This window comes from Scylla paramamosain, unplaced genomic scaffold (assembly GCF_035594125.1).
Source record: "Scylla paramamosain isolate STU-SP2022 unplaced genomic scaffold, ASM3559412v1 Contig85, whole genome shotgun sequence".
Taxonomy (NCBI): Eukaryota; Metazoa; Arthropoda; class Malacostraca; order Decapoda; family Portunidae; genus Scylla; species Scylla paramamosain.
Genome location: NW_026973750.1, coordinates 272,143 through 287,827, shown reverse-complemented (window position 1 = coordinate 287,827; position 15,685 = coordinate 272,143). Strand labels below are relative to the sequence as shown.

Here is a 15,685-nt window from a genome sequence, read left to right as displayed (position 1 = left end):
AACAATTACCACTTCTTTTTTTATTCATGGGCACATATTTAGAGAATTGTTAGGTTTATTTCTATGTTTCTAACAGTCCTGAGAATAACTTAATTTGCTGTACTTCTGGTAAAAAAAAAAAATAACAGCAGATGTAATATGCGCATGGATATGGTTACAGTGATTGAAAGAACAGTGGCTAATGCAGAAGGATCATTAAATTCCTTTAACTGATTTTTTTTGCCTACAGCAGAAAGATATATCTTATTTAAAACAAATAAATAAATAAAATGAAAATTAATCACTTATCTGCTTACGAGACCTACACAAGTAAGCATCAGCAGGATCTTTGAGCGCTTGTGCACTGTGTTGAATGATAAGTCGGTGCAGGAAATCAAGATGCCTCCAACACACCTTGATCAAAGGAGAACTGCACAACACTTCTTCAGGATCAAAAATTTCCCAAGGGTTATTGGGGCCATTGATGGTAAGATTAACAATGTATTTTGTCTTAAATTTAGTGCTATTATTATAATCTATCACTTCATTAATTTTTCCTTTGAGTGAAAGGTATCTCACAGCCCCAAGTTCCTGTTAAGCATCAATAAAGTTTTCATATTTTATGTATGCTGTGTTCATATCTAGTACAGGGGTGGTATATATATATATATATATATATATATATATATATATATATATATATATATATATATATATATATATATATATATATATATATATATATATATATATACATACACTGATGATGGAGATATGTAGCTACTGTGTAATATGATCATCTAATACTTTCTTCTGTGTACCAACATTTAACGAAAATAAACATCTGTTTTTTCCTACAATGGTGTCTTGAAAGTTGCTAGGGTTTGGGCTAGTTTTGTATCATCAAAATTCTAAATGTCAAACTACATGACTGTTCCTCTCATACGATATAAACTTTAAACAAATGGAAGGGTTAGGTTCTAACCCCTAGACCTCTCAGGCCCTTACAAAAGTGTACTTGCAGCTATCACCTCTTGAAGATGAAGAGGTACCCCATGCTGATGCCAACTCTGCTGTGCTGCATAGGGGTCGACATGCCCCAGGCAGAATTGTGCAGCAGAAACTCATACAAAACTTCTTTCAGCAATGAAGTAAGAAAGTCAGGTATAACTTACCTGTGTCAGTAATCATATAACGAGTGAAATAATGGTTTTCCGTGTATCATTGCATACTAAATTAAAGAGATCAGTGCAGCATTTCATATCATCAAATACTGAAATGGCTTGCTAGTATTAGGTATGAATAACACAAATAGATACAAAAAAGTGCTGTAGATTTATTTAAAAAAAATTATTATCAATTACCAGTCTTTGCAAGAAAAAGAAAAAATATATCAACATATATGAGAATAGCTCAGGGCCTGTAAAGTTAAAATAAATAAATAAATAAACATATTTACAGAAATGCCCACCAGGCACTGTAGGTATCACAGTGAAGAAATGCTTTGGTATTATATTGTACTAATATTAACATGCTACTCAGGTAAATGATAGTTTACCAGTCAGGGGCGTTAGACAAGGGTATTTCTTCCAGATATATTACTACGCCAGGTTAGTGATACTTGTTCATTCTTCTTGTGTGGTGCTTTACTTGACCAATATGGTGAACGTAAGGGTAAACATAAGAGTGAACGGTCTAACTGCAAAAGGACCCTTAATTAATCCCAATGCAATAACCAATTAACATATGTCATTTTACAAGTATTTCACAAATTATAAAGTTCACATGAAGGCATTAGGGCAACACATTAATTAATTATCAAATCCCTATGCACATGTGTCCAACAAAAAAAATCACTAAAGAAAAGAAAAACATTAACAAGTACATAATAAATAAAATACTAGCTAACAAGCTATGGATATTATTACTTGAGCTGTAAAGACCCTTCTGAGTCCCATAAAACTCGCATAAATGTTTAATTACGTAATTATGGACTTAATCTACGTTGAAATAAAACAAAACTCAAAATATCACAAGTAACAATTCTAGGTGTAATGTAAAGTAACAAATACAATAAGAGGCAATAACATTAACAACAAACAACAAAGTAATGACTACAGTTACACTTTCCTAATATATTCCTAAATAAAACTATTACAAATACAATAGGCGAACGCTTACCAATCTCTGGCACTCACAGGGTGTAAAGGGATCATCACAGGTATACTCGTAAATCCAAAAGGTGTGCACGGCTGCTATACCACAGACAGACTGCCGGCTTTACCTCCCTCCCAGAGCTACCTTCCTTCAGGACCCTGCTAGAGTGCACCATACACTTGGCCTATCTAAATGAGTTAACACTCATTATTCCTAAGTAGTTACAATATGAAACAAGCAATATACAAAAATAATTAATTTGTCAAATAACCACCACCAAACACCATGTGTTACACCCCAACCCTCCAACCCTTCAGGAGGTAAACATATCATGCAGGGAAGCCACAGAACGCCTGACTTCTGATCTTTCTAAAATTTCTGATTGGGGCAGAGCAAACTTGTTATTGTTCAATGCCTCAAAAACTCAATTTCTTCATCTATCAACTTGACACAACCTTCCAGACAACTATCCCCTCTTCTTCAATGACACTCAACTGTCCCCCTCTTCTACACTGAACATCCTAGGTCTGTCCTCTACTTATAATCTGAACTGGGAACTTCACATCTCATCTCTAGCTAAAACAGCTTCTATGAAGTTAGGCGTTCTGAGACGTCTCTGCCAGTTTTTCTCACCCCCCCCCAGCTGCTAACTCTGTACAAGGGCCTTATCCGTCCATGTATGGAGTATGCTTCACATGTCTGGGGGGGTTCCACTCATACTGCTGTTCTAGACAGGGTGGAATCAAAAGCTTTTCGTCTCATCAACTCCTCTCCTCTAACTGACTGTCTTCAGCCTCTCTCTCACCGCCACAATGTTGCATATCTAGCTGTCTTCTACCGCTATTTTGATGCTAGCTGCTCTTCTGATCTTGCTAACTGCATGCCTCTCCTCCTTCCGCGGCCTCGCTGCACAAGACTTTCTTCTTTCTCTCACCTCTATTCTGTCCACCTCTCTAACCCAAGAGTTAACCAGTATTCTCAATCATTCATCCCCTTCTCTGGTAAACTCTGGAACTCCCTGCCTGCTTCTGTATTTCCACCTTCCTATGACTTGAATTCCTTCAAGAGGGAGGTTTCAAGACACTTATTCATCAATTTTTGACCACTGCTTTGACCCTTTTATGGGACTGGCATTTCAGTGGGCATTTTTCTTATTAGATTTTTGTTGCCCTTAGCCAGTGTCCTTCCTACATATATATATATATATATATATATATATATATATATATATATATATATATATATATATATATATATATATATATATATATATATATATATATATATATATATATATATATATATATAAAAAAAAAAAAAAAAAAAAAAAAAAAAGCCTGTGCACCTACAAAAAACGGGGGCTTACCTTACCAGTAACATCTAAATACTAATATAAGACACACTTTAAGAATCAGTATTTTACATATCTGAGAGATGTATTCATCAAAAGATAGGTCAAAGTAGCAAGAACAACCAACTTACCTGGAGGAGTTGTGCACCTTCTTTGCTGGGCAGCTGGCAGTGATGATGACTGGGGAGCTGCTGCAGGGAGAGGCAGGGAGAGGCAGATGGCTGGGAAGCAGCAGCTGACTGGCAAACTGTAGGTGGCTGGTGAGCATCACCTGACTGGAGAGCTGTAGCTGGCTGGGGAGCTCCATCTGACTGCAGAGGTGAAGGCACCCACAGAGCTGCAAGTGGCTGCCTGTCATGTGCATCCTGGGAGCTGAAGTAATATACAAATGATGGTTAAATAAATTGTCTACAAAGGTACAGCACAAACACGAGGCATTTAATTAGCATGTTAATTGACTGTAATAGAAATAGACACGTGAAAAGTATGGCACATATGATAAATGTATGTACAGTTTTCATAGGTATGCACTGGAGAAGAAAAATTGAATGCATGTAAACATGGAACAAGTAGCATAGTTATTCACCATTAGGTGATGTCATCTGCAACATAGATGACTTTAAAAGCTGTGTCATCAAGGGTGAGGACTTCAGATGATGCCCCCACAGCACTACTAGATCCAGAGGGCCCAGCAACACTAATAGATGATAGTTGGATGATTCCACCACAACTGCTGGTGGATGGCTGTGGGCCTTGCAGGGGGCCAGACACTCCTGCAAAAAAAAAAATAAATAAATAAATAAAAAAAAAATATATATATATATATATATATATATATATATATATATATATATATATATATATATATATATATATATATATATATATATATATATATATATATATATATATATATATATATATATATATATATATATATATATATATACTGCAGGGAAAGAATATGCTAGTATTTTGTGAGGGCTTTTTTTTTCAAGTTTGTCTATTACATTATCTTAGTTTACTTACACAAAGTGGCATCCTCGCTTTTTGGCACTGGCAGCCCTACAATTGCTGCAGGTGACAGCATTCAAAGGACTTCCAGTGGAGCAGGTTTCTTGAGAAGGTCCTCCACCTGCATGGATATGAAAATTGTAATTATCAGCCAGTCAGAAGCTTCCATGTTAAGCTAAATCCACCTGCTGTAATTCTTCAGTGTATTACTGATCATTTTCAAGTTTTTAATTGCTGCAGTGTTCACTGTTTCAGACATGACTCCCACAGGTAATGTACACATTACTATTTATAATCCAGTGCATAGCAGGTTCTTGGTTATGGTTATCAAGTATCTGTGTAAGTTTCACAACAGCATCAGCATTAAATCACAATATGTACACAATAGCAAACTATTGCTATACAACTGGAGGGGTTTAAAGTACTGCTGTCATCAATCTAACCTAGCTAGTCTACACTTACCTAACTCGCCCTTGAAAATGTAAAACAAATATTTTAAGGTAAAATGTTTCCAGCTGTTTAGGTCCCAATGAATGAGCAGAATTAACTTTTTTTTTTATCTCCAATTATGCAACAAAGTCATTTCAGAAATTCTGTCATATTACTAAAAGCAATGTCCAAAAATTAGCTAACTTAATTCTACACGCAGTGTGACATAACCAATGTGGCATAACCAATGAACTCACCAGTGCCTGCAGCATGACATTCTTCTCCTGCTGCCTTCGCCTTCACTTGACTCCTTAAGTCCCTGTACATATTTCTCAGTTCTTCTGGTGTCCTGGACATTCAGCTGACTGACTTTACAAGGACAGTCACCTGCCAAGCTCTGTTCTTTGCATCTATGGTGATTTTTTTCCATCCAGCTTTCCCACAATCACCGCATCCTGCCTCTCCACCTCCTCCACCAAGACTAATGTCTCGGTGTCAGTGAAGCGAGGTCTTCTTTTCTTGGTGGGAGGTTCACTGACCATGGCTAATGCAGTGAGAACCAGAGATTGGTGATAGATGGCTGTGTGGAAGCTTGGCGTTGTATCAGAGTTTCTAAACAATGTCATGTGACTCCCTCGGCGATGACACAAAGCTTTCTTATGATTAGCTGCCTTGCCTGTGACGTCAAGTCAGTGACGAATCATCCCAACCAGCCAATGAGCACTCTTAGCAACACTCATCCTCCAACCCCCGCAAGTCTTTGTGGATACCGTTGCTTGGATGTCGCTAAGGTGTTGCTGTGAGTGGTCAGTTGCAGAGGATCTCGTTATTAAGGATGTGCTAGTGACAAGCTTTGGGGATTTGGCCCCAGCAGGTTGCTACTTAACATTCTGTGATTGGGCAAATGGCATAACTCCGCTCCCACAGCAACTGCATTGCAATCTCTAAGAAACAGTATCCACAAAGAATTGCAGCAGTTGGCGGGTGGAGGTTGCTAACCCGGCTAAGTGTGCTCACTGACTTGACGTCACACACAAGGCAGCCAATCACAAGGAGGCTTTGTGTTGTCACTGAGGAAGTCATAAGGCATTGTTTACAAACTTTGATTCAGCGTCATGCACCCACAGCCACCACTCACTACACTCAACTGTCCTCACAATCCTTTCATCATGGCTATTGAACCCCGTAAGAAAACAAGGAGACAATGATTCACCAACACCGAGGCCTTAACCCTGGTGGATGGGGTGTAGAGTTGGGGGTGCAGTGGACAGCAAAACTCGTACCTCAAAAGGGAGTCACACGACATTGTTTACAAACTTTGATAAAGCAACCCCTTCTGCCCATGGTGTGGGCTGTTCCTCTGAGACCATGGACCACTTCCTGCTCCACTGCCAGCATTTCCACTCCCACCACACTGCTAATTAAAAGAAAAATTAGTCAATAAAAACATCACTCAAAAAATACCAACTTATTCTCTATCTGCAGCAACGAAAACACTTTGTTTATGTTTTTGCCAGACATGTCAGGGTCTCTGGAAGGACCACACCCTTCCACCAGCAGTGGTGTTCAAGCCATCCAACCCTCTTCTGCTGGTGTTGCTGGGTCTGCAGGGGCCTCTGGATTTTGACAATGTTGTGTCATCTGCACTGGATGAGGACATCTCTTTTCAAATCATCCATGCTACAGATGACGACATGCAATGGTGAATAACATGTTAACACATATTCAGTTTTGTTCTCCAGTACAATGAATGCTGATTATACACTTATCCTATGTGCCATACTTTTCAACTCTGTTTTTATTAGTCAAGTAATATCATAATGAAATGCCTTGTATTTATGCAGTAGATTAGCAGCAAATTTATTTGATCCTAATTTGTACATTGTTACTTTGCATACTGGATCCAGGTGCAGCTCCACAGGCGCCCCCAGCTCCACAGCCAGCGGCAGTTCTGCAGCCACTTCCAGAGGCCCAGCCAGCAGCTGCGCCCCACCTAGCTCTTGCACCCAATCCAGCTGCTCCACCACAGCCAGCTGCAGCACCCAACCCAGCTGCTGCACCCTGCCCAACTGCTGCATCCAAGCCAAGCAGAAGGCATACAACTCCTGCTGGTAAGTCTGTTGTAATTTCATTACCCTAACAAGTGTAAGAACACTCATGACTGTACTTGGTTAAATCTAATGTCCATGATATTGATATATCCTGTCAATTACCAGAAAAATAGCAACAAGTACATACATCATCAGGAACAGGAATATCCCTCTTGATGCAGTGGATGTGTAGGAGCAGGCAAGCATTAATTATTTTCACACACTTAATGGGGCTGTACTACAAGCTACCTCCAGAAGAGTGCAGGCACCCGTGAAAAGTGAGATTTCATACTACAAGAGGATTCATTACTTATAAAGGAGTATCTACAAAATATATCATACTTCTATAACAGGAATGAACTGTTTATAGCTGTTTCATGATTTCAAAGGCAGGTTTTACTCTACATCTTACCGTTTTGGAGAGGAAGAGGTGTTATTTTCATTACCTGAAACAACTCTTCAGCATCCCGATGGTCTGCTCAGCAATGACCCTAGTTTGTGCATGGCCCCTGTTGTGTCTGTGCTCTGCATCAGTGGTGGGGTTGCTCAAGGGCACCATGAGATGGGGCTTAAGGGGATACCCACTATTGGCTGCAACATTAAGATCCCAATTCAGAATTTTTGTTTTACTCATGCAGATTCCATGCTTTCCACCCATGAGATGGTAATGTGCCAAAGTTTTCTTCTGATGAAAATATGAATATCATTATCAATGGTTAACATAGAAATGTGAAGAAAAAAAATATTAAAACCAACAGGAATGCATACATGAGGAGGTAAGTGTTAGTTTGTAGTCACTGAGGTGATGGGTGGTTTGGCAGTGAATGGTATCATTATATATAATACATGACTCACAAATATTTATGTGCTGTTATGCACTTTGATTGTACTGACCAACGAGCAGGAAATCACCAAATTCCCTTCTCTCAAACCACTGCTTCGGATTACAGTTGCTCCACACAAAAGCATCACGTGCAGCACACATTCACAGTAAAGTATATACCAAATAAGTTTGGCACAGAGTTGATCACCATTTTATAGAAATATATCGCACCTTGCACATGTCGACTGTTCATTTATAAGTAATGTCAAGGCTTATCACACTATGTTTTCTTATGTAACCATGTGCAGTCACATGAAAATCAATAAAATACATCATTGGGTAAACATGTAATGCAATAATACTATATACCTAGGAATCTGGAGCACTAGCTGAGGATCACTCCATTCGCATCACAAACAAGTTAGATGTTCAGGGAGTGATACCTTTTCTGGTTAAAGTAGAGGGCCTTGTCCACACTTGAGGCCTTGATGGCAATGTGGGTGCCTGTGCACACAAAAGAAATTATTAGATGATCATGAAACACAGTAGCTACATATATCCATCATTAATATATATATATATATATATATATATATATATATATATATATATATATATATATATATATATATATATATATATATATATATATATATATATATATATATACCACTCCTGCACTGGATATGCACACAGCATACATAAAATAAGAAAACTTTATTAATGCTTGATAGGAACTTGAGGCTGTGATACCTTTCACTCAAAGGAAAAATCAATGAAGTGATAGATTATAACAATAGCACTAAATTTAAGACAAAATACATTGTTAATCTTACCATCAATGGCCCCAGTAACCCTTGGGAAATTTTTGATCCTGAAGGAATGCTGTGCAGTTCTCCTTTTATCATGGTGTGCTGGAGGCATCTTGATTTCCTGCACCAACTTTTCACTCAACACAGTGCACAGGCACTAGAAGACACTGCTGATGCTTGCTTGCATAGGTCCTGAAAGCAGATTATAAACCATTAGTTTTAATTTTATTTATTTATTTATTTTAAATAAGATACCTCGTTCTCCTGTAGGTAAAAAAATTCAGCCACAGAAATTTAATGACCCTTCTATATGTAATGCACTGTTCTTTCTATCACTGCAACCATATCCATACACAAATTACATCTGCTGTCAAATTTTTTTTGCCACCAGTATAGTAAATTAAGTTATCCTGAGGACAGTGTTAGAAACATGTCAGAAATAAACCTAATAATGGGGTGGGTGAGGAAGGGACAGCCCCAGGGGTACTTGGCAGTAGGTTTGGTAAGGTCATAACCTTACCGTCAACTATGCTGAGGGCTGCCTCTCCCTCATCCCTCCTTATTAATCATGCACTCACATATTTTAATATTAGGAACTAATCTTGACATGTTCCTAATGCTGGATTACAACTTTATAAACCGTGGCATGCAGTAGGTTGACTTTAATGCCTTTTATCCTTGAAAGTTAGCTTTACTTAATTATTCACTACATTGAACAGCAGTTAATTCACTTACAAAAGTTATTTATGGGATATTTTGGTATTTAAGTCTCAAAAAAAAAAAAAAAAAAGTAATTGTCCTTTCCTGGGTACAAGTCTATTTTCTTCCATTCTTTCACACTCTTGATAAACCTAAAACATATAGTATAAGATGGGGGGAGAAGTGCCCCTGTCCTTCAAGGGTGTTCTAGAGGTAATGCTAACTTATATTAGTGTCCACAAAGGTGGGTCCAGCCCCTGTGGTTATGTAAGGTTAGGTAATGTTTCACAAAAGTGTACAATGACTAACCTGACCTAACCTCTGGTAACCTCTGGTAACCTCTGAGGGGCCTTTGCCCTCCCCTGAACCCCATGAAGGGCAGGGGCACTTCTTCCTTACCTTAAAGTTACGTTTTATGTGTATCTAAAAGTATATGTGAAGAATGTAAGAAAATAGAATAGACCTGTAATAATGAAAGGGATAGGGCTCCCAGACAATTACGAAAACAGCCAGCCCCTGTGCTGAAGCATGCAGCACCAATATCATACCTGCAGTGTCTCCAATGACGTTTTGGAAGGACCCACTGGCAAACAACCTCAGGGCCAGCAAGACCTGGGTGTGAGTTGGTAATGACTGGCTATGCCTTGTCCTCCTCTCCAGCTGAAGCTGCATTTCCTCAAACAAGAGAACTGCCTCCTGCCGAGGAAAGCGATATTTGAGCATGAGCTCATTATCACTCAATGCCAAGAGGTCAAGGCCTAAAGCGCCTTTCTCGCCTCAAGGCATGAACATGAGTATGTAAAGATAATATATACAGGAGAAGCGGCGAAACTGAGGCGGAATGGGGAGCGTGCACGTGGGGCAAATTTGCCTCCTCATTTTTCTACTTTATTTTTGGTGTTCCATGCAAGATTTCACTTAATGCATCACAAAACCATGCTTTCTTGGTGTTAAAGCTCGTAAACAATAATAAAAAAAAATAAAAAAAAAGTTATTTTGTGCGCATGCCGTATTTGATGGCTCATAAAACACACCTTTTCTACAAAAAAAAAGTCTCAGGAAATGAGCCTGCGTCTTATGAGGCCAAGGTTAAGCATTGAGGCAGTGGATGGTGGTAAGTCTATGGCAAGAAAGGCTCTTAAATAAAACCCCAAACACCTTCGCACATGTAAACAAAGGGTAAATTTGCAGTTTCACCTAATATCCCCAATCTCTACCCACAGCCCCCCCCAACCCCTCCAGCAAGCTTGGGGGGCTGTGGGGAGCTGGGGGGTTTTGGTGGGGGGCAGGCACATATGAGTCATATATAGACTTTGAAAATGTAGGTAAATTTCCCTAAAAGTCCAGGAAATTTCCTAAATGTAGCAAACCAAAAACCTATTATAACCAGGGGGCTGTGCCCCCCTTGAACCCCCACCATTAGTATATTCGAATAATGATGGTAATTATCTCGCTGAGAAACACACAACTTTTAATTCCCTTCTTTGGAGATAAAACACAGTAAAGTTGGTTTACAAATATAAAACTTTAATTTATTTACTCCGAGGTATATCAAAACACACATTTTGCGAGGATATTATCTACAATTATATTTGCACTTAAAGGTACAGTAATTAGATATACATGTGTACATAATCATCAATAATAAAAAAAATAAAATGAACAAATTCAGTGACCAAAATTTAATATAGCAATGTACTCTGAAACCTGCCAAGAAACTTTATGGTACAGTAACTTAATATACAATTGTACATACTTATCAACAATAATAAAAATAAAATAACCAAATTCACTTCAACACTGATCAAAATTAAATATACTCTGAAATCTGTTTGGGGACTTTATTGCCAAAATTAAATATAATCTACTCTGAAACCCACTTGGGGACTTTATTACCAAAATTAGCTATAATCTACTCTGAGACCTACTGAGGAACTATATGGTACAGTAACTGAGTATAGTTGTACATAATTATAAATAATAAAAAAAATAAGATTGTAAAGTTCAATTGAACACTGATCAAAATTAAATACAGAATAATGCATGTACTCTAAAACCCGCTTAGGAACTGCAAGATGACAACCATGAGGGAGAAGCTTCCTGTTATCTTCGTCCAAACACACACACACACACACACACACTTTATATATATATATATATATATATATATATATATATATATATATATATATATATATATATATATATATATATATATATATATATATATATATATATATATATATATATATCAGGTATTTCAAAACACCCCACATTCAATGCAGATTCCTCTCAGCCACAGCATCCAGACCACCTTTTTCCTCCCAATCACTTCCCTTCCTCTTCTCTCCATGGAGCCACATCATTTGAAGATGTCACACTTGTTCACCTCTACCACAACACAAATCCTTTCTTCACCCCAGATCTCTTCAAAAGTAAATAAATATTTGCAGAACTTAGACATAATGGCAGAAGCACAATCACACATCCTTGACTCATCCCTCCTCAATACTCAGGTACAACACTCACATGCCCTAAGGTTGATGTGAGAACACCTTGGCACACAGAAGCATCACAAAGGAGGAGGCACATCCCTGACTCCTCCCTCTGCACATAAAATGAGAACACTTGCTTCATGAACTATTAAAACTCACCAAACATAAAACTCTCATGAGGAAAAAGTTAAAACCACAAAACTTTAATTGACGCAGTTGAATTTTGCTGCACTTGTGGAGAACAGAATTTCTAATGCACTGGAAGATTTGAGGACATGAAACCTGAAAAAAATGTCAGTGATTCAAAAATTCAAAAATGGCAAACAAACTGGGGTGTATTGATGACAAAAAGAATACCACCACAATTGAGAAGTGATGCAAGGCAACACCATCACCACCACAAGTGGATGGCAGGTGACTGCCAGCACAGCAGGACAGCCGGGTAGGTGGAGGCTGTGATGTCCAGTGTGATAATTTAGTTGCTGAAAACAAAGCAGCATAGTGACTCATTGGTGCTGCCAAACTGAGATCCCAAAACTAAAATGTTAAATGTTTGCTTTCACTGAAGTTTTTTCGTAGTTAATAACTTGCACATAATATGGTCTATGCAATAGTTACAGATGCACTAATTGTAACACAATAATCAGACAGTATATGAAAAGGAATGCAATGATGTGCAGACCAAAAATTGTAAAATAAATCAAATAAGGCTGTAACATCACATCCTTTGAATCCAGAATGATAAGGTGCATCCTAGAAAGAGGTAAGGAAGGGGGAAAAAATCACTTTCTCTTATATAAGCACTGCTCGTGCACAAGTAAAATTACAGTAATAATAATGTAAGCAGCCTCACCCTTACAATGAATCATCCTCAAAGTGCTTCCATTTTCTGGCACTTGGTGGACTCCTGTGTGGGGTGGAGCCCTTTGGTGACTCCATGCTTTGCCTCAGGTCACCAGAGTCATCCTGGCCAGCTACGGGCATGCACAGTTAAAGAATTTCTATCGAAAATTGTGGATCTAAAAATAAGAAAGTGGTGGTTGAAGAATGCCAGAGAAGAGGAGTAACAATAGAGGGAATATAGTAAGATTGAGAAGGAATGTAATACACTGAAAGTTTATGTACACAAATATAGATGGACCTGTATCAAGTATATTGAAACTAAGGGATATTTTAAGGAATAACAAGCTGGATATTGTATGTTTAACTAAGACCAAATTTAAAGAGGAAATACAAATCAAACTTGCAGAGCAAGGATACAATATTTGGAGGAGACAGAAAAGATAAAGGCAGGGAGAAGTGTTAATATTGGTGAAGAATGACATCTTTGCTGAAGAAGTGGGATACAGTGATGGGATGGCAGAAGTTTTGAGCATTTTAATTAAAGATGGTGAAAGGAAAAAGAAGAGTATTACTGTCACACACACACACACACACACACACACACACACATATATATATATATATATATATATATATATATATATATATATATATATATATATATATATATATATATATATATATATATATATATATATATATATATATATATATATATATATATATATATATATATATATATATATATATATATATTTTTATGTAGGAAGGATACTGGCCAAGGGCAACAAAAATCTAATAAAAAAAAAATGCCCACTGAAATGCCAGTCCCTTAAAAGGATCAAAGCAGTGGTCAAAAATTGGTGGATAAGCGTCTTGAAACCTCCCTCTTGAAGGAATTCAAGTCATAGGAAGGTGGAAATACAGAAGCAGGCAAGGAGTTCCAGAGTTTACCAGAGAAAGGGATGAATGATTGAGAATACTGGTTAACTCTTGCGTTAGAGAGGTGGACAGAATAGGAGTGAGAGAAAGAAGAAAGTCTTGTGCAGCGAGGCCGCGGGAGGAGGGGAGGCATGCAGTTAGCAAGATCAGAAGAGCAGTTGGCATGAAAATAGCGGTAGAAGACAGCTAGATATGCAACATTGCGGCGGTGAGAGAGGGGCTGAAGACAGTCAGTTAGAGGAGAGGAGTTGATGAGACGAAAAGCTTTTGATTCCACCCTGTCTAGAACAGCAGTATGAGTGGAACCCCCCCAGACATGTGAAGCATACTCCATACATGGACGGATAAGGCCCTTGTACAGAGTTAGCAGCTGGGGGGGTGAGAAAAACTGGCGGAGACGTCTCAGAACACCTAACTTCATAGAAGCTGTTTTAGCTAGAGATGAGATGTGAAGTTTCCAGTTCAGATTATAAGTAAAGGACAGACCGAGGATGTTCAGTGTAGAAGAGGGGGACAGTTGAGTGTCATTGAAGAAGAGGGGATAGTTGTCTGGAAGATTGTGTCGAGTTGATAGATGGAGGAATTGAGTTTTTGAGGCATTGAACAATACCAAGTTTGCTCTGCCCCAATCAGAAATTTTAGAAAGATCAGAAGTCAGGCGTTCTGTGGCTTCCCTGTGTGATATGTATATATATATATATATATATATATATATATATATATATATATATATATATATATATATATATATATATATATATATATATATATATATATATATATATACCACCCAAGACAAATGAGCATAAGGATATGCAAGAAGTGTAAAAATGCTTGGATGATTTGATCAGAAAAACATGTAAGGTGTTGCTTATGGGTGACTTTAATTGCAAGAATTCAATTGGGAGGAGTTGGAAATAGGGGAGGGTGTAGATTTGTGGGGTGAAGAGATAATGCAATTAGAAATGGTGAATACTTTTAGAAGCTAGAAGATACAGAGGAAAAGAGCAGCTTTCAATGTTTGACTCGGTATTTATCAGGAATGCAGGCCAAATATGAAGTAACTGTCCCCATTAAGAAGTTATCATACTGTAACAGAAGTTAAATTAGAAGGAATAAAAACAAGGGATAGGAAAGAATACAGAAATGGTAGACTACAGTACTATGCAAAGGCAGATTTTGGAAATTTTTTTTAAATTTATGGAAGTATTAAGTGGGAAAAGTTGTTGAAAGACAAGGAAGTAGAGAGAAAAAATGAGGGAGTGTTTAAGGGAGTGTTTAAATGTGTATCAATGTACAAAGTGAAAATGAGCAGGCATAGCTGGTGTAATGCCCAATGAGTGAAGGCCAAAAAGGACAAGGACAAGTCATGGAAGGTGAAGAAGCAGTTGGATGAGGGAAATTGAGAAGAATATAAAAAAAAGCAAGAAATTAACATCTTAGGAGATGAAGAGAAGAGGAAAGGAAATTTGAAAAAGAATATAATGAACAAATGTAAAGGAGCTAAGCTTTTCTATAGATACATAAATGGTAGAATGAAACAGAGATAGTATTAAATTAAAAAGAGACAGAAGAACATATGAAGATGATGAGATGAGAGAAATTATGAATCAATTTTAAATTTGTATTTTAAAAAAGAAGCAGATTTTGTAGCACCTACAGATGGAGTGTCAAATGAAGGATTATATGATATTAAGGTGAAAAGTATGAAATCTGCAATTTGTTGAGTGACTTGGATGTTAGAAGAGCAGTGGGACCAGATGGTGTGTCAGGGTGGGTACTGAAAGAATGTAGAGACCAAATGATGGAGTTAATTTGGAACGTGATAAATAGTTCACTGAAAGTAGGAAGAGTGCCTAAAGAATTGAAAAGAGCTAAAATAATGCATATCTATAAAGGTGACAAAATGGAGCCACTAAACTATAGGCTAATATCATTAACTAACATCATAGGTAAACTCTGCAAAATTGTGATCAGAAACAAATGGATGCAGTATTTGGAAGAAAATGAGGTAATTACAGATAAACCATTTGGATTTAGACAAAAAAGGT

At 37.6% G+C, this 15,685-nt stretch overlaps 2 protein-coding genes across 3 annotated transcripts in view; one reads left to right on the top strand and one right to left on the bottom strand.

Moving 5' to 3' along the window:
- Positions 1-1,295: 1,295 nt before the first annotated feature.
- LOC135098828 (uncharacterized) overlaps positions 1,296-15,685 on the bottom strand; it is a 92,036-nt gene continuing 77,646 nt past the window's right edge. The window contains exons 14-22 of one of the 2 annotated variants that reach the window (XM_064001224.1): positions 12,703-12,823; positions 9,903-10,050; positions 8,680-8,847; positions 8,213-8,347; positions 5,188-7,611; positions 4,517-4,622; positions 4,074-4,260; positions 3,619-3,859; positions 1,296-3,195 (exon numbers count right to left, since the gene is read on the bottom strand). The gene's annotated coding sequence lies outside the window, so the exon portion shown is untranslated. The remainder of the gene's footprint in view (positions 3,196-3,618; positions 3,860-4,073; positions 4,261-4,516; positions 4,623-5,187; positions 7,612-8,212; positions 8,348-8,679; positions 8,848-9,902; positions 10,051-12,702; positions 12,824-15,685) is intronic. The other variant, XM_064001225.1, reaches the window with a different exon arrangement.
- Positions 6,501-15,685, top strand: part of LOC135098829 (nematocyst expressed protein 3-like) — a 27,197-nt gene continuing 18,012 nt past the window's right edge. Inside the window, exons 1-2 of the mRNA XM_064001229.1 lie at positions 6,501-6,632; positions 6,838-7,041. Coding sequence (XP_063857299.1) covers positions 6,560-6,632; positions 6,838-7,041 — 277 coding nt within the window. The 5' untranslated portion in view covers positions 6,501-6,559. The remainder of the gene's footprint in view (positions 6,633-6,837; positions 7,042-15,685) is intronic.